A 24,576-nucleotide genomic window follows, 5' to 3' on the forward strand; every position below is an offset into this window, starting at 1 on the left:
CTTTTCTTTAAGAAACACAAACAGTTTTGAAGCATTCTTTTTATGAGGAAATGAAATGTTTTACAATCAAAAATAGGCCTGGGGCAGGTGTGATACAATCCTGCCCATTGAAACTTTGTCCCTCACACCCTCCTGAGGAGAGTGGAGAAGAAATACAAAATAGCAACTGAAAACAGAAAACTAAAAAAAAAAGTCTCTTAGCATGGGCTGGATCCTTAGCATTCTCGAAAACTCCTGTGCTGGGTCCATACGTAATGTCCCAGTCCTGGGGAGAGAGACTTCAGGGCTCCCACAATGAATACTTCACCTCATTCTCCAAACTCCTCAACTGAAGTGCTCTAATTAAACCCCCATCTACTAGTCCAATAGGGGTGGATCTGGAGTGAGTGGCCATCACAATGTTTACAGCATTCAAGTTGTACTACTAAAGGAGACAGTAAAGCAAAGCAACTGCTTCTGCCCTGAGCCTCCAGGGCTTGGTACCTGTAAGGATGGCTATTAAACCCAACTCAGAACCACAGTTTACGAGCATTAAGTGGAATGGGAGGTAGCACTTTTAGAGCTAATCCTTAGCTGTCCATCTCTCCTAACATTTGAAATTCACTAGTTTTCCTCTCCCAGCAACACAGATAAGCAAGGCAAGCTCCCAGCATCAGTACTGGCAGTTCCACTCCATGCATCAAATTCTGGTATGGTAAAAAACTCAAAAGAAAGAAATAACTGAGGATCTAACAGCCCCATTGTGGCTCCCCACCTCAAGTCTTGTCACTCCTAGGAGCCTCAGAGGTGGAAGGAAGTCATCTTTTTATCCCCCTTCTCAGAGTTGCATCTTCTCTGGTTCTCCAGGGGGGCAATAGTTTAAAAGAAAGTGAGATGCACTTGAGGAAGGAAAGAAAAATTTCAAGGCCCCAGGTGGGAGTTTTCTCCCCCACATAGCACCATTAAGAGACGAAGACGCAGGCTTCTGAGTGACAGTTTCGCTCTTTTGAACATTCTTTTCTTTAAGCAAGACCATGGGAAATCCCAAACACATGCCTCCAAGGCAGGTGGTTCTACAGGAGGTTGGAGGAAGAAGGGAGACTTCTGGTGCCAGAGTCATTAGGTCTCCTTGAGGATGTTGATCTTGGCACAGATCTTGAGGGCAGGTCCCAGCTTGATGTTCATGGCACTCATGAGGTGCTCCTCCTTCAGCAGCAGCAGAGCCTGGCCATCAATCTCCTGTGAGCGGAACTCCTCTGCGATCTCTTGGCACCCTGCCATTGGGGGACCAAGACAGAAGGCCATGTCAGACAGGTCTCTCTCTGACCCACATACTGGCACTCTATTAAAAATAAGCTCCTGCTCCCAGTTTCCCAGGCCACCATCCCACTCATGCACCCTGGCCTTACTCTCCTGGCAGGCTGCGGAGTACAAAGGGTCAGACTGCACTACCTGCCTCACCTCAGAGTCTGCTTCAATCAGAACCCCCAGAAATGAAGCAAGGAGAATGAGATGGTTATTCTGCTCTCCACATCCTGCACCCGTGGTTGTCAGAGAGGCTACTGGTGGCTCTTTGTGCCCCGGTGTGTCATACTTGGAGGGGAGGAGATGGCAATGGGCTTGTCCTCACCTTGCAGGGATGCAATGAACTCATACACCTCCTCTACACTCCAACGGCTAGGGTTGCTGGACAGGAAGTCTGGATTGATGCCATGTAGGTCTGGGGTAGGTGGGGCCATATTGGAGTTGGCCAGGTCTCGTTCTCCGTGACTGGTCCTCACTGATAGGGGCCCTGGGGATGTGGGGGACAGAGCCTCATCATAGCTAGAATTGTCAGAGCCTCGACTGGAGTCTTCCTGACCCTACAGATATCACAGAGAGGGGTAGAAGAGGGAAAAAAGATGGTTAAAAGAAATCCATGAGAAGCCTGGAGAAATCTGAGCAACTTGACAGAACAAGCAGCCCAAGCAAGTCTTAACAGCAATTTCTCTCACCCAGTTCATTCTCCACTTGCTTTGTAAACAAGGATAACTCATCCCAATGCAGTTACCTCTGAGATAAAATACACAGTTATTCAAATAGGCAGCGTCACACCATTGTCATGGGAGAGAAGTACTCAAATTCTGAGGAGGAGTAGACAGAGTAAAGTTGGGTTGGGACAGAACACCTGGTTCTGATCCAAAGTGTCATTGGATCTTTGCCTAAGACCCAGAAGCAGCCAAGACTTTGGATTTTATCTCAACCAGCAGCAAAGATAACTACAACACTGTGACAGGGACTGAGTACATCCATGGTACAAAAGACAACCATTCCTGCAACGCAATGCCCTGTTATGCCAGGCTCAAGATCTGGCAGGACAAAGGCAAAAGGACTGTTTCCTCACCCGATGCCGCTTGCCCTGGATCTTGGCTCGGGCAATCTCTGAGCTGCTGCGTCGTGGTCCACGTCGACGCACACGGGCATAGTTAGCTTCCTGGAATTCCTTCATCTTCTTCCTTTGCATCCGAAACTGATGGCTGCAGCTCACATTGTACCTGAGACGAAGAGGAGTTGATGAGCCATGAGGAAACAGTTCTGCTCATTCCTCTCCTCCCTCCCCTAGAGAGGGACAGGAGGTGGCACAGCAAACACATGCCCAAGACCAGGGATACTGACTCCTCTTTGTCAACAGCTTCCAAAGCCTGTTCCCCATCTTCTAGCCCCCCCACCCCTAGAAAGCAAGCAGTGTTGACTTTGGCACAAGCAACATTTTAAGGCCACAGCATCCTGGATTAACTCAGCAGCCGATGGACCAACTCAACCTCTCTCTCCATGAGGACAAAGCAACGTGCTGGATTGTGTCTTATCAGGTGGCAGCAGCTCTGGGCCTGATTTTCTCATGTCCCTCACCTCACTGCTCTCTCCACCCCCAAACACACACTCCAGCTCTGGGGTTCCAGAGCTCCTGGGACCAAGACAAGCCAGCAGAGTGCTATTAACAGGCTTTTAAGTGGATCTGACCAATGGTGAGAGGGTTCTTTCAGCGTCTAGGAACAATACTCTCACCATTCTTCCTGGGGGAGTCAAGAGAACTCTGTTTGATGCCTTGACCCACCTCCCCAGAGAATTAGTGGTGGAAAAATACTCAGCAATTACTAGCCACGTTACAGCACGCGGCACACAGAGCTCCCAACACGGCCAATTCAGTGGCCAGAAGGAGTGAGTATTGTATGTAACTAAGAGAAAGGAACATGCCCAGCTGTGGACAAAGTAACCATCAGTGGAGGAGGATAATGTCTGGCTGTTACCTTTTAGCACAGGTCATGGAGCAAAACCTCTTGGAGCCCCGGAACTGACTGGCTGGGGCATATTTCCCACAGTACTCGCACTTCAGCAGGTTTGTCTTCTTGTCCAGCTCTAGAGCAAGATCCTTTGTTACAACCAAAGAAAATCACTCAAACTCTCTCTCTCTCTCTCTCTCTCACGTCCCCATCCAATTATCACTAAGCAACTACAGCCATTTCTCTCAGGAAAGTCTACTGAGCTTTTAAGCTGTGCAAGAGTCTCCCTGAGGGATGAGATGGAAATCCCACTAGCTGAGCTATGGAGAACAAGGACTGGACAAAGACACAAGCAAAACAGGGAGGTTCACTCCTCTAATAATGCTTCTTAGAGGCTCCCTCTTCCCAAGCACAAACACACCTCTCCGCCACACAAACACACCTCTCCGCCACACCAAGACAGGGATTCCCTCAATTCACTCCTCCCCGCTGGTGCTGCACTGCACTGGAACCTTCACACTTCCAGCAGAAAGGCTCCAGATTGTCCATGTTAGGGCCGAGCAGAGCTCTCTAGTTAGTGTGTAAGTACTCTCCTCTCTCTCTCCCCACTCCCCCACCCCACTCAAAACTCAGGAGTAGATGACCCTGGATCCACGAGTTTGAGCTTCATGCTTCTATCGGCTCTCCACAAAAGAGAGAGCAGCAGTAATCACCAGCTGTGAAGTATGGGAAAACAGAAAGAAGAGAAGGCTGAAAAGCTGTTTTCCTGACATATAGGCTTCCTGGAGCTGGCCCTCACCCAGGGTTGCGCTGTCCTCTCCTGGGGAGTTGCTGGACTGGTTTTCACTCTGTCCTGAGGTGGCACTTCCTTGCAGTGACTTTTCAGACTCTTTCAGCAGCTGACAGCAGCCAACCTGCAAAGGGAGAAGGGAACTGGTAGTTGGGGAATGAGCCTCCTTGCCCTCAGCTCCAATCCTTCTCAGTGCCCAAGATGAGTCTCCACACACACCCAGAAGGGGAGACATTGAACTACACAGTGGCCACTCCTTTCCACCCCAGCCTGCCTGGGTCCAGTGCTTGCTCAGAAGCCAAATATCCTGATCATTTATATCCTGGCAGCATCACTGTGGAAGCTCTTCTTGGTCTTTAATTTTGCTAAGCCACTCACCTTGAATAAGTTGCAGCAGTGAGTTCCAAAGGGCAGTGACATACCACATGAAGCAGTATTTATCCTGGTTTAAATTTACAGCACTTTACTAACAGCAGTCCCCCTCTTCCCTGTACTATGAGGTCAGCATAGAGAAGGCTCCCCTTACGTTCCCTGCCCCCTTCATTGTTTCAGACACACCCGGGGAATAATCCACCTGTTCATCTTTGACTTCCATCCTTCCTCCTATCTATTCACCTCTAATCCCTCTGCCTCCTTCCCTGATAATCACACTATAGATCCTTCCCCTCCCGCTCTTCTGTCACTGCCTCCGGAAGGCAAAAGAGAGAGGAGTAAGAAGAAAACTTCTCCAGTAGTGGAAGAATACCAGACCCACAGACAGCAGTTTCTCCTTAGGACAGCTCTGATTCTTTCCCCTCTGGCTCTTACCGGGAATGGCTCTGCCCCTTCCTGGATGACAAAGCCTTCGATGATGTGTGTGAGGATCTGGGGTTTGACGATGGCCTGTGGGGGTTTGGAGTCTCCAGTCTGTCGCGACACCATTGCCAAGGTAGGGGAAGGGGAAGATGTGGTAGTGATGCAGGCTGCTTCACTTGTGGGGGCATTTGGAGTTGTGCTGGGGACAGGCTCAGACTTCTCTGGAAGAAGAAAACAATATAAGGAAGATGGGACTCACCGTAGTGGATCAGATCACTAGTCCATCCTCCCAGCTATCCTATACCAGTCCACACCTTTGGCCCCCCCAGTCCAGCATCCCACTTCACATTACTGACCCATCTAGCCTGGTGTCCTGTCCACCACCACACCCCTCTGCTTTACCACATCAGGCCACCACTGAGAGCAATGAGAGACCTTCTCTATCCACTCACCTCCAAGGCCGCTCTTCTCCTCCATGGTTTTGGGGCTTTCTGCCACAGGGGATGACTTGGCAGGCAGGAGTGCAGTAGCACTGGGTGACTCCTCCTTCTCCTCCTCTGACTCTGCTTTGCGCTTCACCGCCAAGGTCTGGGGCTTGTTCTGTGCAAGGGGAACAAGAACACGTAAGGAGAGAGATGCAACCCAAAGCACAGGGGAAGGAGAACACATATCAAAACTCAGAAAGAATACGGCCAGCATCTCCTCAACCCTCCAGCTCCAGCCTGGTTCCCTCCCATGGTCAATCCTTCATGGTCACCCTCCCCACTTGGATCTAGGCTGTCAGGCATTCCTTTTAGGGAACAAAAATGTTGCAACACTGACATCTCCATTGCTAACAGCACCATCTTGGTGCGCTCTACACCGCTCCCTCCTACATCAACCACATTAGTTTAGCACCACCACGGCACAGAGCTCACAACATCCCAGTTGTAGTGATGGGCCCCCTGAGGAGGAGGAGGAGGAATAGCAACCTTCTGCCGGTTTCCAATCAGGTTGGTTACTGGCCGGAGTCTGCTTCCATCAGTGAACAAGGACGGATACAGCGGTGGGGACTGCCTTGGGAAGGAACAAAGGACTCCAGCGTGTAGGAGCTATCATGGCAGCTCACTGCCTTAACAGTAGAGAAGCAGACAGAGTTTAGAAACAACAGGATCCAAGTCCATCTTTAGCTACCTTGGTGAAACCCAGAGGAAATCAGTGGCACTACAGTAGGGCTCAAAACAAGAGCTATGAGTGAAGTCCCTGTGAACACTGAGACAGGACCCACGCAACCTTATTAAGATAGCGAAAGATACTCATACTGCTTTCTTTGTGGGGCTGCTCTAAATACAGAAGTTCCCTGTCACAAGGGAATCCTCGAAGCCCACAGCTGGCTTTCTCTCAGAGGTTAATACAATATACCAAAGGGTCTCTGATCTGGAGAGACCCACATTTAGTGATGGGAGCTGTTTCTCTGGCCCATGCTCCCCTGGACTCTGCCAAGACTGACAACAAGAAGGCCACTTACTGCTATTCATGACAGGCACACGCCCCATTTGGGGAGGACTAAGACCTGCCAACTCATTTCATAAAGGCCAGTGACTGGCCTCTCAGAGAGAGAATGACCAGCCAAGGTCACTAACTCCTTGGCTGGATTGGAATCAGTGCTCTAGAAGGCAAAGGTTGCATATTCCATTCCCCAACTCATCGCACTGGCATGGGGTCAGAGTGAAAATGGTGCCCTAAAAGTGAATGTAAAGAACTCCCATCCTAGTCATCTGCCCACAGGCATCACTTACAGGTAACTGGACAGGCTGCATGTAGAAAGCTGCTGGCACCTGAGCCATGACTGGGGACGAGGCTGTGTTCTTCACCACATGAGCTGTGCCTTGAACTTGTGCCAAGCTGACCCCAGTAGTAAGTGAAGGGGCTTCCTGAGGAGAAGCTGTGGAAGAAGGAGTGTGGGATGATGGAGAAATGGCGTGGGCTTGGGAAACAGGCTGGACCATTGCCGGCATGCCCCGAGGGGCAGACGCTGCAGGGGTAATCTGAGCTAAGCCCAATGCCTGGGCTTGAGCGGAGCCCTGCTGCCGGCTCCCCACCACCTGCACTGGGATGTGCGGTGGGGGCTGCTGTGCAGCTGACATTTTCGCAGCACCAAGCTGTGGTGCTTTGATGGGGGCTGATGGTGGCTTGGACTGAATGGGAACCGGTGACTTGGTGGCTGGCTGACAGGGGCTGTCCGGCTGGAGCTGTAGGGGCTGAGGCTGTGACTGCAGCATGGGTTGGACCACAAGGGTCTGAGCCTGCTGCTGATTTTGCGGTGGCGAAGGCTGCTGCTGGGGTGGTGCAGCTTGCTGCTGCTGCTGCTGCTGTGCCAGAGGAGAAGCTTGCTGTTGCTGTTGCTGGGCTAGCTGGAGGTGGGTGGCAGTGTGGAGGAGCTGGGACTGGCGGTGCTGGAACTGCTGCTGGTGATGAATGGCAATCTGCTGCTGAATCACCACCTGCTTCTGCAAGTGAATCTGCTGCTGCTGCTGGATCAGCGAGTGAGGCTGGATCTGTGTGTACGTAGCTAGGGAGAAGAGGAGGAGAGTGCACAGCATTAACAATGAAGGTACAGCAGAGAGCAAAGGTAGTTGGACATGTGGGATACAGATCATGTCAATCTAGAGTGCTCGTTCCAACCCACTGTTCTACAAGCCACTACAACTAGCCCTGCTTTTGGTAGTTTCAGCAGAGAACCCAGGGACTGAAAAGGGTGAGAAAGACTGCCTGGGACCTGGGTGGGGAAGGACTTCCTTGGAGGAGTGTGTGGTGGAGGAAAGGTACTTGCGTGGGAAGCTCTTACTGCTGGGCTTTCAGAAGTCAGCCCTCGTGACAAAACTGAGTTAGGGTGCTAAACAGCAACAGCAGAGGGAAAAAAGGAGGAAGTAGAGGTAAAAGCTGGATCATCACTGACCTGAACTGATCAAGGTCTGGCTGGGCGCTGGCGTAGCTGTCCTGGTCAGATTCATGCCAACGGTTTGCTGTCCACTGTCTGTTTCAGCCTTCTTTGTTGCCGCTGCATTCTCTATCTCAGTCTGACTCCCCTGGCTCACTGTCACTGCCTGGGCAGCTGCTACTGGTAATGGCTGCACCACCCCCGTGCCTTTCCTCTGGCAGCTACCCCCAGGGCCAGCCGAGGTTGCCTGGGCAACCCCTGTAGTAGCCTGGCTCCCACTGCCTGCTGCCACACCCCCAGACACACCATTACTTCCTGTTGACCCTTGGCTCAGGTTCAGAGACTGGCTTGTGTTGCCAGAAGAGGCCTGTGCCACTGCCAAGGTCTGGCTGGCATTTGTGGCTTGTGGCAGGCCCGAAGCCTGGGAGTTTCCTGGCAGGGCTGCTTTCTGAGCAGAGTTTTGGAGTTGGGCATTCGTGACCGAAGTCTGCTGGCTCCTCACAGCCAAGTTCTGCACCTAGAAACACACACATATAAAACAACCCATTTGTTTAGATTACCATAACACACATTTATTTCCCTTTCATTTGACAGAGGAAAGCATGGAGCCTGTAAACACCATAAAAGCTCCACTTTGGCTCCATTAGTCACGTCCATAGGCTCTAGCCTCTTGCATTGGGAATTGGCTCATACTTCAGAGTAATGGGAATTGGCTCATACTTCAGAGTAATACTGAAGGTGGTGCATTATTAGAAGAGTCATCTCTTCATAGGAGACATTAATCTGAACTCCCTTCTGCCACAGCTCTGGTGGAAGTTAAAGATCTCATGGCACTTTCTGAACAGAACTTGAAAATAGTACCATTGTCTCAGAATAGCAGGTCCTAGCTGCATGAAAGGCATCGGACAGCCTCCATATGCATCTGCGCTGCCTCCAAGCTGTGGAGATCCACCTCAGTAGTGTATATAGCATGTTGGGATCCCTTTCAGAGTTCAGGCAGCATAAAAACAAGAGATTTTCTATCTTCTCTCCCAGGGCACTCCCCCAGGAGATCCAAATCATCTCTCACTCCTGCAGCCCTCTCTGAGCTCTCCAGTTTTCTTTGCACTTTGCCGCTGCCAATTCTTTGTATTTAGTCCCCCACTAATTGCAATGTTATCTGCAGCGTGATCATGATAGGCTTTACTCCAAAGATGCAGTAGATAAGACAGATGTGAAACAGCTGCACTGGGTCCGGAACTCAGGGGATCACAAAAAGCCTCTGGATATACCAAGAGCAGCTGGGGCAGGCAAGACAACTGAAAGGCAGAACCCTTGCTGCATGTCCTGACTGAATCATTTTATGGGCAAGCCCAGTCTCTGTGGACCAGTCAGTCCTTGGCCTTTTTAAGATGACTAATAAATAGGACACGCCATAATATTGGTAAAAACTCTTTCTTGTAGAGCTTTTGCCTCCTTAGGAACTGGACTATGAACCCACCTATTTGTTTCACTTGTGGTAAGTAATCATGAAGATGGAAATGACCCAACTAGTGGGTCACCCAGAAAACTAAGCAAGAAATGAATCTGGTCTCTAGAGGTGACAAATGAGTACACCAGCATGCAGGAGAGAGAGAATGGAGCCTGCAGGCCCCGACTGTCCACAGTGGGCTCACGAATACAGAAAGGCAGGCAGTGCACTGATAGCCGCCTACAAAGAAAGAGCTTGAACTGGAGAGAGAGATCCAAGAGTGGAGTAAGCATGCATGTGTAGGAGGGGTTGGGAGTGGGAACCCCAGGAGCGGAACATCACTGACCTGGTCTGTGTCTGTGTGGACCCCGGGAGACTGAGCTGGTGGCACCTCCTGCTGCACAGCGGCCACGGCCCCGTTAGGCATCAGGATGAGCTGGGAAGTAAGAGGCACATTGCGGCCCAAGGTCCGGTTCACCTGCAAAAGGTTCCCCAGCTGCGGCTGTGGGGATGGGTTGGGTGATGTGAAGGAGGAAGGAGTGGAGTGGGGAAGAGAAAGAAAGCGAACCACAAGCAAACATATTACAAGCAACATTGGGCTGGGATGTCACAGACTGCAAAATCCCCTACCCTCCCAGCACCATGATCAAGACGGCAGCCTCTGGAACTTGGAAACCAGAAACTGCTTCCTTAAGGAGCTCTCTTCCACCACATGCACAGCTGGACTGATTACCAAAGGGCTGTCCAGGGCTGGCTAAGTGCCCAGAATTTCACTTTTGCACATATGTTTAGGATTGCCTGAGAGTTAGGCATCTCTTTCAAATATACATCCAAGACCAAGAGTGGTTGAAAAGAAGGGAATTATAATATGAATCCTAGACTGGTTGAAAGGAGGGAGAGTTATTTTTTAGCTATATTACTGAACTCCAGAGTCCCTAAGAAGGGGGTTTAATTTTTCACATCTAGCCCCCCTGAGGACTGGGTTAGAGAACATTTTTTCAGACCCATCTCTGTACTCAGAATTGAAGAGAAAGGCAATCATTAATTCTGAATTATGAACCTGAACTGGGCAGTGGCTGAAGAGATTCATTTGTCAGTTAAATATCTGTTCCACAACTGGTCAAGAGGAAGACCTTTATTTTTGCATCTGATCCTGAGATTTGCTGAGAGGAAGGCAGTTATTTTTCACATATGTACACTACTCTAATAAGAAGTGCCATGGGATCTTCAACATCCATGCAAAGCACAGATAGACTGGCTCTTAAAGGTCTCATACACGGGCTCTCCCCTAAACGACAGAATACACTGAACTCAACACACCTACCTTGGAACACTGAATCAACGCTGATCAGAATCAAACCTGTGGACCCAAACGTAGGTCCTTCCAACGTGAAGTTTAAAATATATCAGACCATTCCCTATCCTGCTATATCAGTGACTGTGACTGGTCCAGAGACCGGGATTTATTTTGGTGGCCACATGACTGAGCACTGGATTGAGTAAGTGGGGGTATGGTGTGCACATATCTCTTACCCGGAGATACATCTGGGCCTGCGATTGATTGAGAGGCGGTGAGGTGGTGTTCCCCAGGAGCACAGACTGGGTAAGCGTGGTGGCGCTGGGGGAGCTCACACTCTGTGAGCGGCTGATTAGCTGGGCGGCTGATGTAGTGGCCAGATTGATCTTAAAACAGAGAAAACCCCCAAATCACACAGGAAGAGACAGGGATAAAAGAAATGAATCCCAGCCCACTCCCCTCTGCACACATATATACCCACACACAAAGGAGAAGAAACTGGCATTTTAAAGCCTGGCCTATCCCTGTTTCCAGCAACAGAACTGTACACATCAGAGACAGCATGACAGAAACTGACTTTTGGCACCATTATCCCCTCCCTTTGAGCAGCAGTATTATGAGGGAGGGGAGAAGAGAGGGGAAGCAATTGGTTTTGGACCCCACTGCAGTATGTCCTCAGAAGCTCACAGTAAAGTCCTTTTTCCAAGAGGCTCTGGAATCCTAAGCCAGCTGCAGTGTTGGACACTAAACCACCTGTATGTGGCCTCATCCAGGTACCATGAAACTCGCATATTGGCAGACATACACACTGCTTCTAATGGGATACAAAGTCTAACAAAGGAATTGGGGCCTTGCTCCAGACACTGCCAGCCTCTGACTAGTTTCCCCCAGTCTTCTGCTAGCCACCCCATTTCTACCCCTCCAATTATCTCTGCTTTTTGATCCCACGCCAACTCCTGACTTACTCCCAAACACCACTCTCCCTCTTCCCTACCAGGCATTCATCCACCTGCCTCCTGCTCACCCCACCTCCTCTTCTCTTCATCAGTGAAGTATGATCCCTTCTTCATCTTAATAAACTTGATTTCCACCATCACCATCACAAGAGATCACGTTTTACCTTTCCAGGTGAGACTACCTTCCCCACCAATGGATCTACATGATGCGTGCCCCAAACATGCACTACTGACAGTTTTATGTCATAGCCCGTGGTTTCCTGGCATCCCCAGTGTCTGTGTGCTCTGGCTTGCCTCAGTTCTGAAGGGAAGAGGAGAGGCAAGTAGGGAAAAGAGAAGTTACTTACTGAGGCTTGGGTGGTGGTGGTCTGTTGAGGTGTGCTGGTGTTGGGGGAGCTTGCCTGCCTGCTGGCTGCAATTGTAGCCTGTAAGAAAAATAAAGAGGGAATGAATGAAATAAAGCTTTTAATCCAATACTTTTTTTGCCAAAAAAGAATTCCCATTCCCAACACTTATAAGTATCTGCAGATTCCTTCCCTTCCATCCTATGACGACTCCTTCCCCAATCCAGAGAGCTGGAACACCATACCACACACTGCAACCCAAACTCTACCCCTTCAACCCACTCTTCTGACCACCCTCTTTTATCCCGCCCGGCCCCACCAGTATTAGCTGTGGATGTCTGTGTCAGAGTTTAGTACACGGGGGAGTTGAGACTGGCTTCTGTGGAGAGCAGAGTTCAAGCTGTGGTTCTGCAGTATTTGGCAATTATTATGCTGCTAAACTGTGTGCCTGGTGATGGAGGAAAAGGTAGAATGTTCTGTTTGGGTGACTGCACTTCTCATTTCTTTGCCTTTGTGGTTTTGGGTTGAATGTTTTGTGGATAGCAGCTTAGGTGCACAACTAATGTGTGTGTATACCCATCCACTTTCTAAGTTCTCCTCCCCACTTTATCAAGGCTAGGAAGCAGGGGTCCTCATAGTTCTACTGCAATTGAGGGAGAATTTATCTGTCAGTAAGTGCAGTAGCCTGTCAGCCACCACACACACAATGATTTGTCAGTTTGGAAAACCCTGACAGAAAAATGTAGCTGCCAGCAGAGAATATTGTGTGTCCAACAGCAAAAGAAATAAACATCCATTAAAAAAGAATATACTCCTAACTGCACCAGATTTTCTCAAGATACATCTCACTACTAAACTGTGTGCGGACAGATGCTGGTTTTTACAAAAGATCAGTCAAAGAAAAGTTGGATTGTTATGGATTGATTTTAGCCAGAAACAGATTGCTAACCTTTCCTATTAAAAAAATGATTGAAAAGAAACCAAGCAAATATTACAGAGAAAATGCAAAGGATAAAAAACCTGACTCCGAAATTTCACACTGAAAGGGCCATCTACATGCTCATAAAAAACCTGCAAGCTGCTGCCCATTTTGAGCCCATTTCAGAACGCACCCATGTCCACCGTTTCCACAATAACCTAATTCGTATTTAAAGGGAATGAGGGGCTGGTGAGGTGGCTCCCAGCAGTGTTTCCTATGGAGACCTGGAGGACCTATCCAAGTTCTCATTTTATCTGAAAATTAATTCCATCTCTCTCCAGAGCTCCCAGTTTCTAATTATTTGTATTACAATAATGCTTAGATACTGTAGTCATGGGCCAAGACATCACTGTGCGAGGTGTTGTACAAACAGAACAAAAAGTCTCCTTAAGGCTTACAATTCAAGTATCATCAGATTCCTTCCCTCCTGTCCCATGACAACTCACCTGTTGGACAGCTGCCAGACTGTGGAGCTGGGCGCTGTTGAGCTGCTGCTGGAGCATGAACTGATGGAAATACTGGGCTGCATTGGGCTGTCTCTGCAGTGCCTGAAGGGCCTAGAGTCAAAAAAAAAAGAAAAGAAAACAAACTCTAAAAACCCGACATTGCCACACAAAATGTGCCGATGGAGTGCAGTTAGAGAGAGAGACATGAGAATCTAAGAACTGCAACAAGGGAGAAAAGATTATCCCAAGACCCGAGGATGCAGTGGAGCCATCAAGCACAGGGTTTACTCTGTGAGCAGGATGTAGGACACTACAGTAGGTAGATGGTACAGCCAAAGTGGGATACATAATTCAGTGGACTACATATGTACTCCAGTTCATATTCTAGACATGATAAATGCCAGGAAGTTGGAAGTTAGCATACTAGACGAGGTGGACTAATGCTCTAACCCAGTACCACCAGAGTACCAGGCAGAAAAGTACTATGATTGTTCTAGTATAGCCAAAGGAGCTGGGACACTGAACTAAATGAACCAGTGACCTGTGCTGAGATTAGAGTTGTGCAATAATGTGATTTAATAGAGTAAAGGCTCCATGCTGTACAGAAAAGGTTGTTCCAGTACAAGTGGAAGCATGTACTGGACTGCATGGACTACATTTCTGGCCAGTCTTGGCAACCTTTATCTTCCTCAGCCTGAAACATACCAACTCCTCTGATCACCCTTCCGCCACAGGCGCACAAAGAACGAGTGATGCAGCAGCACCGTTCTCTCTGCACCTTCTTGTTCACCCAGCTAACTCGCAACAGTTAGCACCTCACCTGCACTGCCTGTCGCTCGTACAGAGACATCTGAGATATCTGAGGGCGAGTGCTTCCTCCAGAGCCTGTACTCCCATTGGTGGAGTTGGAGTTCTGTTCACTTTCAGTTTCCATGGTGACAAGTCCCAGGGATCTCAAACTGAAGAGACCGATTCAAGACCTAAATCAAAATAATTAGAAACCAAGTCAGACTAAGGAAAGAACCAAAGTTGTATTCTATTGCATTACTAATGGCTTTTTAACTTGAATATGCCAGTACTGAGTTCCCTTCAATTTTCTCCATCAGTCCCCTGCTACGCTAGTCCTCAGCCCCAGTTCAACTCTGTTGATGCCTCTCATTCCTGCCCTGGAGCACTGAGAGAAGAGAGTCTCAATTCACCCAGGCTGTGGCCACACTTGACCAAAACTTCAAAATGGCCATGGAAATCCCATGCAAATGGCCATTTTGAAGATCACTAATGAGTCACTGAATTGAATATTCAGTGCCTCATTAGCATTAGGACGCTTTGAAAGCGCTGCTTTCAAATGCGCACAGCTCAGCGCAGCTACCCGGGGGCTCTCAGTTGAGGGGAATAAGGGGATTTCGAAATGTGTAGGGTCCTTTCAAAAAGGACCCCCATGTAGCCGCACCGAGCTATGCATGTTCAAAAGCGGTGCTTTCAAAGCACCATGGCCGGAAGCGTCCTCATGCTAATGAGGCGCTGAATATTCAATTAGTAATCTTCGAAAGGCCATTAGCATGGCCGTTGTGAAGTTTATCTTAGTGTAGACACAGCGCCAGTGGCTAGGCCCACAGTTCAGAACCAAATGACACTGTACATGCAGCAGTCACTTAAGCTCTATCCAGGGAGGATATAAAAACTGATGATTTAAATCAAATAGATTTATTTTTAAAAGAAAATGTATTTACAAGTAAATGTGAAATTATGACAACTTATGTTAAGAGCTAAACCTACTACAATAAATTAGCATTTATTTAAATTATAAGTGCAGGCTGAACCTCTCTCTTCTGGCACCCTTGGGACCCGACCAGGGCCAGACAAGAGAATTTGCCACACCATGGGAGGTCAGTATCATCTAGCAGCATTACCAACACTTCCACTGCTTACTGGGCTCATAGAAGACATTGGCCATGTCTACACTAGCCTCAAACTTCAAAATGGCCATGTAAATGGCCATTTCGAAGTTTACTAATGAAACGCTGAAATACATATCAGCGCCTCATTAGCATACGGGTGGCCATGGCACTTCAAAATTGACGCAGCTCGCTGCCGCGCAGCTCGTCCAGACAGGGCTCCTTTTCGAAAGGACCCCACCTACTTCGAAGTCCCCTTATTCCTATGAGCAGATGGGAATAAGGGTACTTCGAAGTAGGCAGGGTCCTTTTGAAAAGGAGCCCCGTCTGGACGAGCTGCGCGGCGGCAACCCACGTCAATTTGGAAGTGCCGCAGCCACCCGCATGCTAATGAGGCACTGAATATGTATTTCAGCGCTTCATTAGTAAACTTCGAAATGGCCATTTGCATGGCCATTTTGAAGTTTGGGGTAGTGTGGACATAGCCATTTAGGGGTAAATTACAGCTAAATAACAGCACAGAACATGGAGAGCCAGGACTAGTGGCTGGAAACAAACTTTATGGGACCAGATGAAACTTGGCCACACCCATGATAAGGGTTGTCCAGCTAACTAAAATCATGCCAGGTTACAGATGTTGCCAGATGAGAGAGTGCCAGACTAGAGCAGTTCAACCTGTAGTACACATCTGCTGATTAAATTTTAAAGAAGTTCAATAAGTACAACTGGTGGAAGTCACTGGCTAAACATCTGAAAGAAGAATTTGTTGAACTGTAAGCCAGTTTTTCCTCAAACCAATGGTCCATTCAGACCAATGTCCCATTTTTCTGACAGCATCCAATGTTTCTTGATTCAAGGGAATGAAAAGTTACCGATTCCATCATCCAGTCCCAGCTTCCAGTAGAGGTTTAGAGATGCCCAGAGTATGGGATTTCATCCCCTAACAATCCCACTTAACTACTGATGGGCCTATGCCCCATGAACCTAATGCTTTTTAAATCCAGTTATAATTTTGATTCAATTAGTTCAGTTCAATGACTAGTTCACTAAAAGATATCAAAGTGACTAGGGCTATGCCTACACTAGCCCCAAACTTCAAAATGGCCATGCAACCATTTCGAAGTTTACTAATGAAGCGCTGAAATACATATTCAGTGCCTCATTAGCATGCGGGCGGCCACGGCACTTCCAAATTGATGCAGCTCGCTGCCGCGCAGCTTGTCCCGACGGGGCTTCTTTTTGAAAGGACCCCACCTACTTCGAAGTCCCCTTATTCCCATCTGCTCCTAGGAATAAGGGGACATCGAAGTAGGCAGGGTCCTTTCAAAAAGGAGCCCCGTTGGGACGAGCCACGCGGCAGCGAGCTGCGTCAATTTCGAATTGCTGCGGCCGCCCGCTTGCTAATGAGGCGCTGAATATGTATTTCAGCGCTTCATTAGTAAACTTCGAAATGGCCATTTACATGGCCATTTCGAAGTTAGAGGCTAGTGTAGACATGGCCTAGGAGTTGAAAAAACACAAAAGCTTGCCCTTCCTCTTCCAATATATGAATTTAAATTTGATGTGAGAGAATGAGATCTGCTAGTTGTAAAATCCTGAAAGACACAAGGACCAGAAATTACCAACTTATTTTATTTACAGCACCCAGGAGCTTTAACCATGGATGGTATGCAGTACTTCTTTTACTTAATAATCAATTTTAAATGAAAAACATGTTGTGATAAACTTTGCTTTTTATATATCCAACACATTGTAGATTGTTTTTGTTACATAAAATAAATTTAAAAATTGTAATTGAGCATTTAAATGGAATTCCAATTGCCATCTAAATAGGGCTTGACACAAATGAGTAAAAAAGTTAATCTAGTAAATAAATATGCCATTCACAATTGTCTAACAATCAAAATGGCAAAAATTAAGATTCTCAATATATGTACTACAGTAGAGGATAAAAACAAAGTTGAGGGGGCGCCACAAAAATCTCTGTTTAGTCACTGTTGTAGGCAGTGTTGTTGTGGCCGTGTTGGCCTCAGGATATTAGAGAGATAAGTGGTAAGGTAACATCTTTTGCTAGACCAACTTCTGCTTATTCATTACATCAGGAGAACTGTTTCTGGTTAAGGGAAGTGGGCCATGTAGGCAAATCATCACTGCTAAAAAGTGCCAGGAAGACTTTAATATCTGTGCCAAGCAGACAGGGCCTTCCCAATCAAATCCTACTGAAACCACAAAACTGGGAGCCCTGGATCACTGTGCAGTAGGTCTGAGAAACAGATAACGGTTCTCTGTGCTCCCATGCTGTCACGCAGGAGAGGGTTTACTATACAACAAAACCTGTATTTTTTTTCCTTTTACTTCACCGCTTGCACAACATTTGAGGAGTATATTTTAGGGCAGGGATGGCCAACCAGTTAGGGCTGAAGAGCCATGCAGATAGAGTGCAAAGAGCCATATGTTATATATTTATTTTTATCTCTCCAGATATAATATATAGCTATATAGCTAGCTAGATAAAAATAAATATATAATATGGGGCTCATTGCCCTCCCCCAGAGCGAGACACCTCCAGTCCTCCTCTGCCCCCCACTCTAACCTACTGCCTTCTCCCTCCCCGAAAACCAGGCACACCCCACACCCCCATTCTAACTCTGTGCAGCTCAGTGGATGACACTCCCAGCACACCACTCTGAGGAGGAGATGCATTTAATGGCTCAGAGAGCCGCAAGGGGCTTAAGAGCCATGGCCTGGACACCCCTGTTGTAGAGAATAAGTCTGCATGGACAGAGTGGAAAAGAACATAATCCAGTCTAAGATCATTTGACTCTCTGAATTCCATAGGCCAATCCCTTCAGTTCTCACTCAGCTATTAAATTGCTTACACTTGGTTGAATTTATTCCATAAGACTCAACTCTGCTCCCACTGATGTCAATAGAAGTTTTGCCACACAATATATGTTTGGCACAAAACTAAGAAAACCTAGGATGTCATGGATGTCACTATGTTGCACATCAGGGTAATCTAGAGCATCAAAACAAAAGCAGGAATATAATTGCTCTCAAAGAAGGAACCCACAGCAACTAAAAGAAAATCTTTATTGAGTGTTAGCCATCTGAGGTCTCCGGCAAACCATAAAACAATTCTGATTCTGTGGGTATGTCTGCACTAGGAAATTAGGTTGAATTTGTTAAGGTCCAGTTTTGTAGCACCTGATTTTGTAAACTTGAAGGTGCATTTCCACCCTGCACATGAAGTTGATGGAGTGCATCCCCATTAGAGTTGGCAGCTTTGACTTTGTTAGCAATGTACTGTGGTTAACTGTCCCACAGTTCCTGCTGCCCCTTGCATTGTGGGTAAAGCTCCCATAGCCTGAAAGGGGGGCGGGGGGAAACGTGCAGTGGGTGGTTCCAGGTGTGTCATCAGCCTCCCACAGTGCACTTATCCCCTCCCCATCCTCTTGGAAAGCAACAGCAAAGAGTTTACACCATTTTTAATGGGGTACCTGTGCACATGCCACTGCAAGGCTAGCACAGACCCTGTCCAGTGCCAAACTGTTGGAGTGAGTATTATGAGCACCTCACACATTGTGCTGTGGTATGTGCAGAATCTAAGCAGCTTTCAGAGCAATGAAGAATCTGAGGAGGACACAGATATACACAAATGTGAGACACTGGAGAGGAGGAATGGGGAGATGTTGGCTGCACTTGATGCTTTGTACACAGTGAAATGCCAGATCATGTGCCATGAAATAAGCTCAGGCTAGTGGAACACTGTTCTGTAGGTCTGAGACCATCAAAAGTGGCTACAAAACTTCCACATGAAACAACTGCAAATTGCTTTTCCCCCAGCCCTGGGGTGCAGAAACACCAGAATGAGACCTGCTCTGACAGTTCAAAAACGAGTGGCAACAGGCCTGTGGAAGCTTGCAACACCAGACAGATACCCATCAGTGAGCAATCAATTTGGAGTGATCAAACCTACAGTGGGGGCTGCTGTCATCCAGGTAACTAAGGCAATCATTACCCTTTTGCTATGAAAGACAGTGGCTCTGGGCAATGTGCAGGACATGTTGGATGGTTTTGCCACAATGGTCTTCCCTAACTGCAGCAGAGCGATAGATGAAACACGCATCCCTATCTTGGCAGAAGACCATGATGCCAGGGTACATAAACATCAATGGTTACTTCTCCATGGTGTTGCAGGTTCTGGAGGGATCATAAGAGCCATTTCACTGACATCCAATTGGGATGGTTCGGAAAGGTGCAGGACATGCACATCTTTAGGAACTCTCATTTGTTCAGAAAGCTGTGGAATGGAACTTTCTGCCCAGACAAGAAAATCACCACTGTAGACAAGGAGATGCCAATACTGATCATGGGAGATCCAGGCTACCCCTTGCTCCCTTGGCTCATGAAGTCATATGCAGGCAGCCTGGACTGCAGTAAGGAACGGTTCAACTACAGGATAAGAAAGTGCAGAATGGTAGTAGAATGTGCATCTGGCCATTGAAAAGCCTGGTTCAGAAGACCCCTGACCCAGTTACACCTCAACAAAAACAATATTTCCCTCATGGTGGCAGCCTGCTGTGTGCTCCACAAGTTATGAGAGAGCAAGGGGGAAAATTTCATACCAGGCTGGAGGACAAAGACAGATCACCTAACCACTAGGGCAATAAGGAGAGCAGAGCAAGAGGAATTGCTAATCAGGGAGGCTTTGTAAAACAGCTTTATGAATGTCTAGACAGCAACATGACCGTTATGTCTCTTAGTCTTAAGGAAGTGCCCCCCCCATGATGTGTGCTGGTCTGTAAATCCCCCTCACTCTCCTATGCAGCACAAGCAATAAAGAAACTTTTTGTGAGCTTAATTGTTTTTATTCATGGGATAGTAAAGGAGTTCATGGCACGGGCTTTGGAGGGGTGGGTAAGCAAGGCAAGAGACATTCTGCCATCAGAGGTGGGAGAATGTCAGCCTTCTGCTCTTGGAGTCGCTCCTGGGAGCGCAAAACTAGGTTGCCCTTGACTTCCCCCTGAATTCTGGAGTGTCGACGGGCCAGGATAGGGAACATGGTGAGATTTCATGTAATTCACCATGGGCTGCAGTAGACCTCTCTGCTCTTGTACCAGACACCTCAAGAGCTTGGTTTGCTGCCTCACTGGTTTCAACATCTCATTCTGGTTCTGGACTTCACCTTCTCTGAACACTCCCCAATGCTTCCGGATCCACCCTCCTCTCCTCCAGTATGGTTCTCCTCCATTTACTGAATTGTGCCCGGTCCATGCAGGCGGTTTGTATGTGTTCTAAGAACATATCTTCCCACATTCATTTTCCCCCCTCGGATTTGTGCCAGTCTAACAGATGGAGGGGTGGCTGGAGTGCTGGTCAACAAGCCCACTGTTAAGAACTCTGTAACAAAACATAAGTGAAGGCCAGACATTAGGGAGACACGTTTACTGTAGGTAAGTTTTACAACACGCAAAAGAATTTCATGAAGGAACATCTGTGGAACACAATATGGATGGACAAGTGCAAGGACAAATTTTGGCTTTTATACAAATTTTGGCTTTTATAAGTCTTCTATACTGCAGGTACTACACAGAGATCTTAGGGAGCCTGAGTGACTTGGTTTGCTTCCAGTCATGGTAAAGCACAGATGGGGGCATGCTTTCAAACCTGTGATTCTGAAAGCAGCTTCTGCAGCTGTGCATGCTACAAACAGCTGGGGGTGGGGGAGGAACACAGATTGGGGCAAGCTTTCAAACCTGAGAGTCTGAAAGCAGTTTCTGCAGCTGTGCATGCAGCAAACAGCTGGGGGGAAGGAGGGCCACAGCCCAGGGACTGTGGCAGTGACTGTCATCACATGTATGCCCTCCCCACTTTGCTGGGGCACTGAGCCTTTTCCTTCCCCCCAGTGGCCCAGGAAAAGGAAGGAAAGATTCTGGGAAGCATAGGGGGAGCGGGGAAGGGAAGAGGCATCATAGCGTAGCTTGTTTGATCAGGACTGTGGGGCTCTTCCAGTTGCTGAGGAATTTTCCTCCCTACTCTGCTTCAACAGTGAAAGCTTCCTTTCCCCGAGGAGCCCAGGGACTGTGGGGGCAAGGCATGGTGCTGTAGCTTGTGCTATCCAGCTTGAGTGGCTCTCACAGTTGCCACCTGTTCCTCCTCCCTGTTCTGCTGGGACAGTGAAGGTTATACTTCTGAGGCAGGTGGGATGGGAGACAGAGCATGGCAGTGCAGCTTGTGCTTTCCTCCTTGTGACTCCTTGTGGGGCTCTCACGGTCACCGCATGCTCCCCCACCACCTCTGTGACAGTGAAAGTTTCCCATCCTCCAGGAGCCCAGAAAAGGGAAGGGAGGGGGTGCTCTAGACATGGCAGAGCAGCCCATACTACAAAAATAGCTTTATGCTCCATCCCCTGCTTTTTCTAGCTTGCAAAGAGATATATCAGCTTGCTTAGAATAACAAACAACGATAAGGAATGGATGCGGATTGAATGTGGACAGAACCTGGTAGGTATGCTGCACTGCTCTGTGGTTGCTTGACAAGGAAAGGTGTCCTTTCGGGGAGGTCAGAATAAGGCAGGCCTCCTCAAAAGCCTCATGAAAACAATTAAAGAGTACCTTTCTGAGATATTTATGGAGACTTGCAGAAAGGATCATCACCCTGTCCCCTAACATGTTAACAATCTATTCAGGGTAGGGGTTGGGATGTATAGCTACAGTGCCCATCACAAATCACACCCAATCCCCTTAACCCAATTGTATCATGATTAAAAAAAGAGATCTCACCAGTGGTGCCCTCCCAGCCGTTAAGGTCCTGCTGCAAAACGTCCAGGGAAAAGGGATGAAATTCAAAGTTTAAAAAAGTTCCTGGCTGTCAGTGAGATCAGCTGCTCTACTTGTCTGCTGACTGTCATCCTCCTCTTCTTCTTGATCCACCATGCCTTCCCTTCTGTTGCCACAGGCTGCCTGAGAAATCTCTTGAGGGGTATCAGTGGACTGTTTAGAGACAGTGGTTGGTCCCCCCCTAGAATCCCATGTAGCTGCTCACAGAAGCTGCATGTCTATGGTAATTATCCAAAATGTCAGTTTGCTTCCTATATCTTCAGTACGCCCTCCTGAGTTCCTTTATTTTCATGTTACACTGCTGGGCATCCCTGGTGTATGCTTTTTCCACCATGCTCTGTGAGATCTTGGCATAGATTTCTGCATTTCTTTTGCTGCTTCATAGTTCTGCAAGCACAGCTTTGTCCCCTCACACAACAGTAAGGTCCTGGGTCTCCTGCACGGTCCATGCTAGAGCTCGTCTGTGATCCTGTGACTTAATGGCCAAACATGCTGCAGAGGTGAGCTATCTGTTCCACTCACCAGGCTGGCCAAACAGGAAAAGGAATTCAAACTTTCACAGGACATTTCCTGAACACCTTGAGAGCAGCAGACCTGAAAGTGGTGGCCAGAGTGGTCATATCAGGGCACCATGGGACACCTCCAGGAGGCCAAGGATGTCAAATTTGACAACGTTCTATCAGCAGTACCCTAAAGTCAACCATGCAAGCTTGATTTCAGTGTTACTTCTCGTGAAAAGCAGGAGTACAAAAGTCGACCTTACAAGCCCTTAATGTCAGTGAAATGGACCCTGTAATGCGGACCGATTGCTTAGGAAAATCAACCTAAGTCACCTAAATTCAACCTAATCTCCTAGTGTAGACCAAGTCAGAGTCGCACTCCCATGGCCACCCAGAGAGAACAACTGAGTACAGCCCCAAAGCAGAGAAAGATAAGTGAGGGAAAATTAACTGAAGTATGCTGGAGGTAGACAATGGGGAAAGTAAGTAAGATTACACAAATATTTAAAACCAAAGACAGCAATGCAGGAAGGAAATTTACACAAAAATCTGGTGCTACCTAAGAGTGGGACAGCAAAGCTAAAACATTAGCATGTGATCAGAATCAATTCACAGCAACAGGTAAATCAAACTTGGCCAATGGCAGACAAGAGGCTATCATTAGTAGCCTCTTTTGGAAATTTTAACAGTTGGGTTTAAAAAGAGTCAAAAGCTGAGATCCTGTAATTCATGTACACAACTCTCACTGACTTCTAAGCATACCCATATATATATTTGAACTGATATCTTTATCGGTAAGCCAAGTAAACCTAGTCCATCCCTGACAGGCAGAGCTCTGCAAATCCCAAGAATGTCCACTTCATATCCACAGATCATTTTTTGCAGATCATGGACTGGATGGTGATACACATTTTCTGTCTAGAGCCCTGAAATCTACATCTCTCTCTGCTTCACACCTGCACATCTCTGATCCACGTCCCATAAATATCAATGGATCATTTTGCAGACTGTAGCTCGGCTGTGGAACTGACAGGCATATGTCCACCCTGTTCTCACAAACATCCACTGACAGTGACTCTACCTTGAAAACCTATTCAAGAGCATAAACTATATGTTTGTAACTCTACGTGCAGAGACCCCTCACGCCGGTAAACCCCGTGTGTTTGCAGGGGTACAACCTTCAGCGCTGGAACCCGCAATCGCATCTGACCTGAGCAAACCTCCGCACAGACCCAGGGACTCTCTCACAGGGCAAGAGCAAACTGCTTCCAGGGGATTTAAAACAAGCGATCTCAGCCGTGCTGTATCGTCGGGGTTACCGCCCCCCTCAGTGCCGGCCGTGCCCCAGCCTGGCCGGCCGAGGGGCCCTTCCCTGGCAAGACAGTGGGACCCGGGACCCCGAACCCCCGTGGCTCTCGGGGGCCAACGCTCACCGCCGGGCCCGTGTGTCGGTGCCACGGCTCTGGCGAGTCGGGGCCGGAGACACAACGGGGCGGGAGCCGCGCACGGAGAGGCACCGCGGGGCTGTTACCTCGATACCCGCCCAGCGGCGCTCCGCTCTCATGGGCAGCGGCCGCCCCCGGGCAGGGCTCTCGGCGGCCGGTCTACCGGGGGTGCCGCAGCTCGGGCCCGGGCGGCCCCGCCTCCGCCGCCCGCCGAGTTTGGGGCGCCTCTTTTTTTTTTCCCCCGTTTTTTTTTTTTTCCTTTCTTTTGGCCTCCCGGGGCTGTCTGTTCTGCGTCGTCACTTCCCGCCGCACGGGGCCACTTCCGGGACATGTGACCCTCCCCCTCCAGTCCGGCCGCTCGCTGTATCCATGGAAACGAGAGCCCAGGCTGAGGCGGGCCCGACGTGGAGTGGGGGAGGAGCGTTCGTGCTGGGGCCGGGCGGGGCTTACACCTAGCGGTCCGCTCCTAGCAGTCCCGTCTAGGCCGAGCTGAGCCCCGCCCCCACACGCAGACGGACCCTCGCCATTGGCTGTCCGCCAGAGCTCTCAACGGCTGGTACCCGCCTCAGAATGGGCAGCCGTCGGGGGCAGAGTAACGCCCCGCCCACGCCGGGCCGAGCGTTGGTTCCGTTGGCTCTGACAGCTGCCTGTCAGCCCGGCACGCGCCCGTCCCCGGCA

The 24,576-nt window shown here is 48.6% G+C and overlaps 2 protein-coding genes across 6 annotated transcripts in view; both read right to left on the minus strand.

Annotated features, from left to right (window-relative positions):
* PHC1 (polyhomeotic homolog 1) lies at nt 1-24,198 on the minus strand. Of its 5 annotated transcripts, XM_075002306.1 has the most exons (17): nt 23,985-24,198; nt 21,897-22,643; nt 20,300-20,514; nt 14,037-14,196; nt 13,217-13,327; nt 11,795-11,872; nt 10,728-10,877; nt 9,541-9,696; nt 7,763-8,261; nt 6,603-7,375; nt 5,277-5,424; nt 4,837-5,045; nt 4,039-4,153; nt 3,267-3,375; nt 2,363-2,513; nt 1,610-1,841; nt 1-1,253 (listed from the first exon to the last, which is right to left on the minus strand). In XM_075002306.1, the coding sequence occupies exons 4-17, from the start codon at nt 14,148-14,150 to the stop codon at nt 1,099-1,101; spliced, it is 3,000 nt and encodes a 999-aa protein (XP_074858407.1). In that variant the 5' UTR covers nt 14,151-14,196; nt 20,300-20,514; nt 21,897-22,643; nt 23,985-24,198; the 3' UTR covers nt 1-1,098. The 5 variants fall into 5 exon arrangements, with proteins under 5 accessions (XP_074858407.1, XP_074858416.1, XP_074858399.1 ...); XM_075002315.1 differs by lacking the exon at nt 20,300-20,514; XM_075002298.1 differs by lacking the exons at nt 20,300-20,514; nt 21,897-22,643.
* Nucleotides 23,883-24,576, minus strand: part of LOC142014147 (alpha-2-macroglobulin-like protein 1) — a 79,435-nt gene continuing 78,741 nt past the window's right edge. Inside the window, exon 46 of the mRNA XM_074996268.1 lies at nt 23,883-24,057. Coding sequence (XP_074852369.1) covers nt 23,883-24,057 — 175 coding nt within the window. The remainder of the gene's footprint in view (nt 24,058-24,576) is intronic.

This window comes from Carettochelys insculpta, chromosome 1 (genome assembly GCF_033958435.1).
Source record: "Carettochelys insculpta isolate YL-2023 chromosome 1, ASM3395843v1, whole genome shotgun sequence".
Lineage (NCBI taxonomy): Eukaryota > Metazoa > Chordata > Testudines > Carettochelyidae > Carettochelys > Carettochelys insculpta.

Excerpts from the sequence above, each read along its gene's own strand:
- PHC1 (XM_075002298.1), bottom strand. The coding sequence starts at position 14,150 with ATGGAAACTGAAAGTGAACAGAACTCCAACTCCACCAATGGGAGTACA. Across the intron at positions 4,154-4,836 it reads AAGGGGCAGAGCCATTCCCG|GTTGGCTGCTGTCAGCTGCT; the intron begins GTAAGAGCCAGA and ends CTCCCTTTGCAG. Across the intron at positions 1,842-2,362 it reads TCCAGGGCAAGCGGCATCGG|GGTCAGGAAGACTCCAGTCG; the intron begins GTGAGGAAACAG and ends TGATATCTGTAG.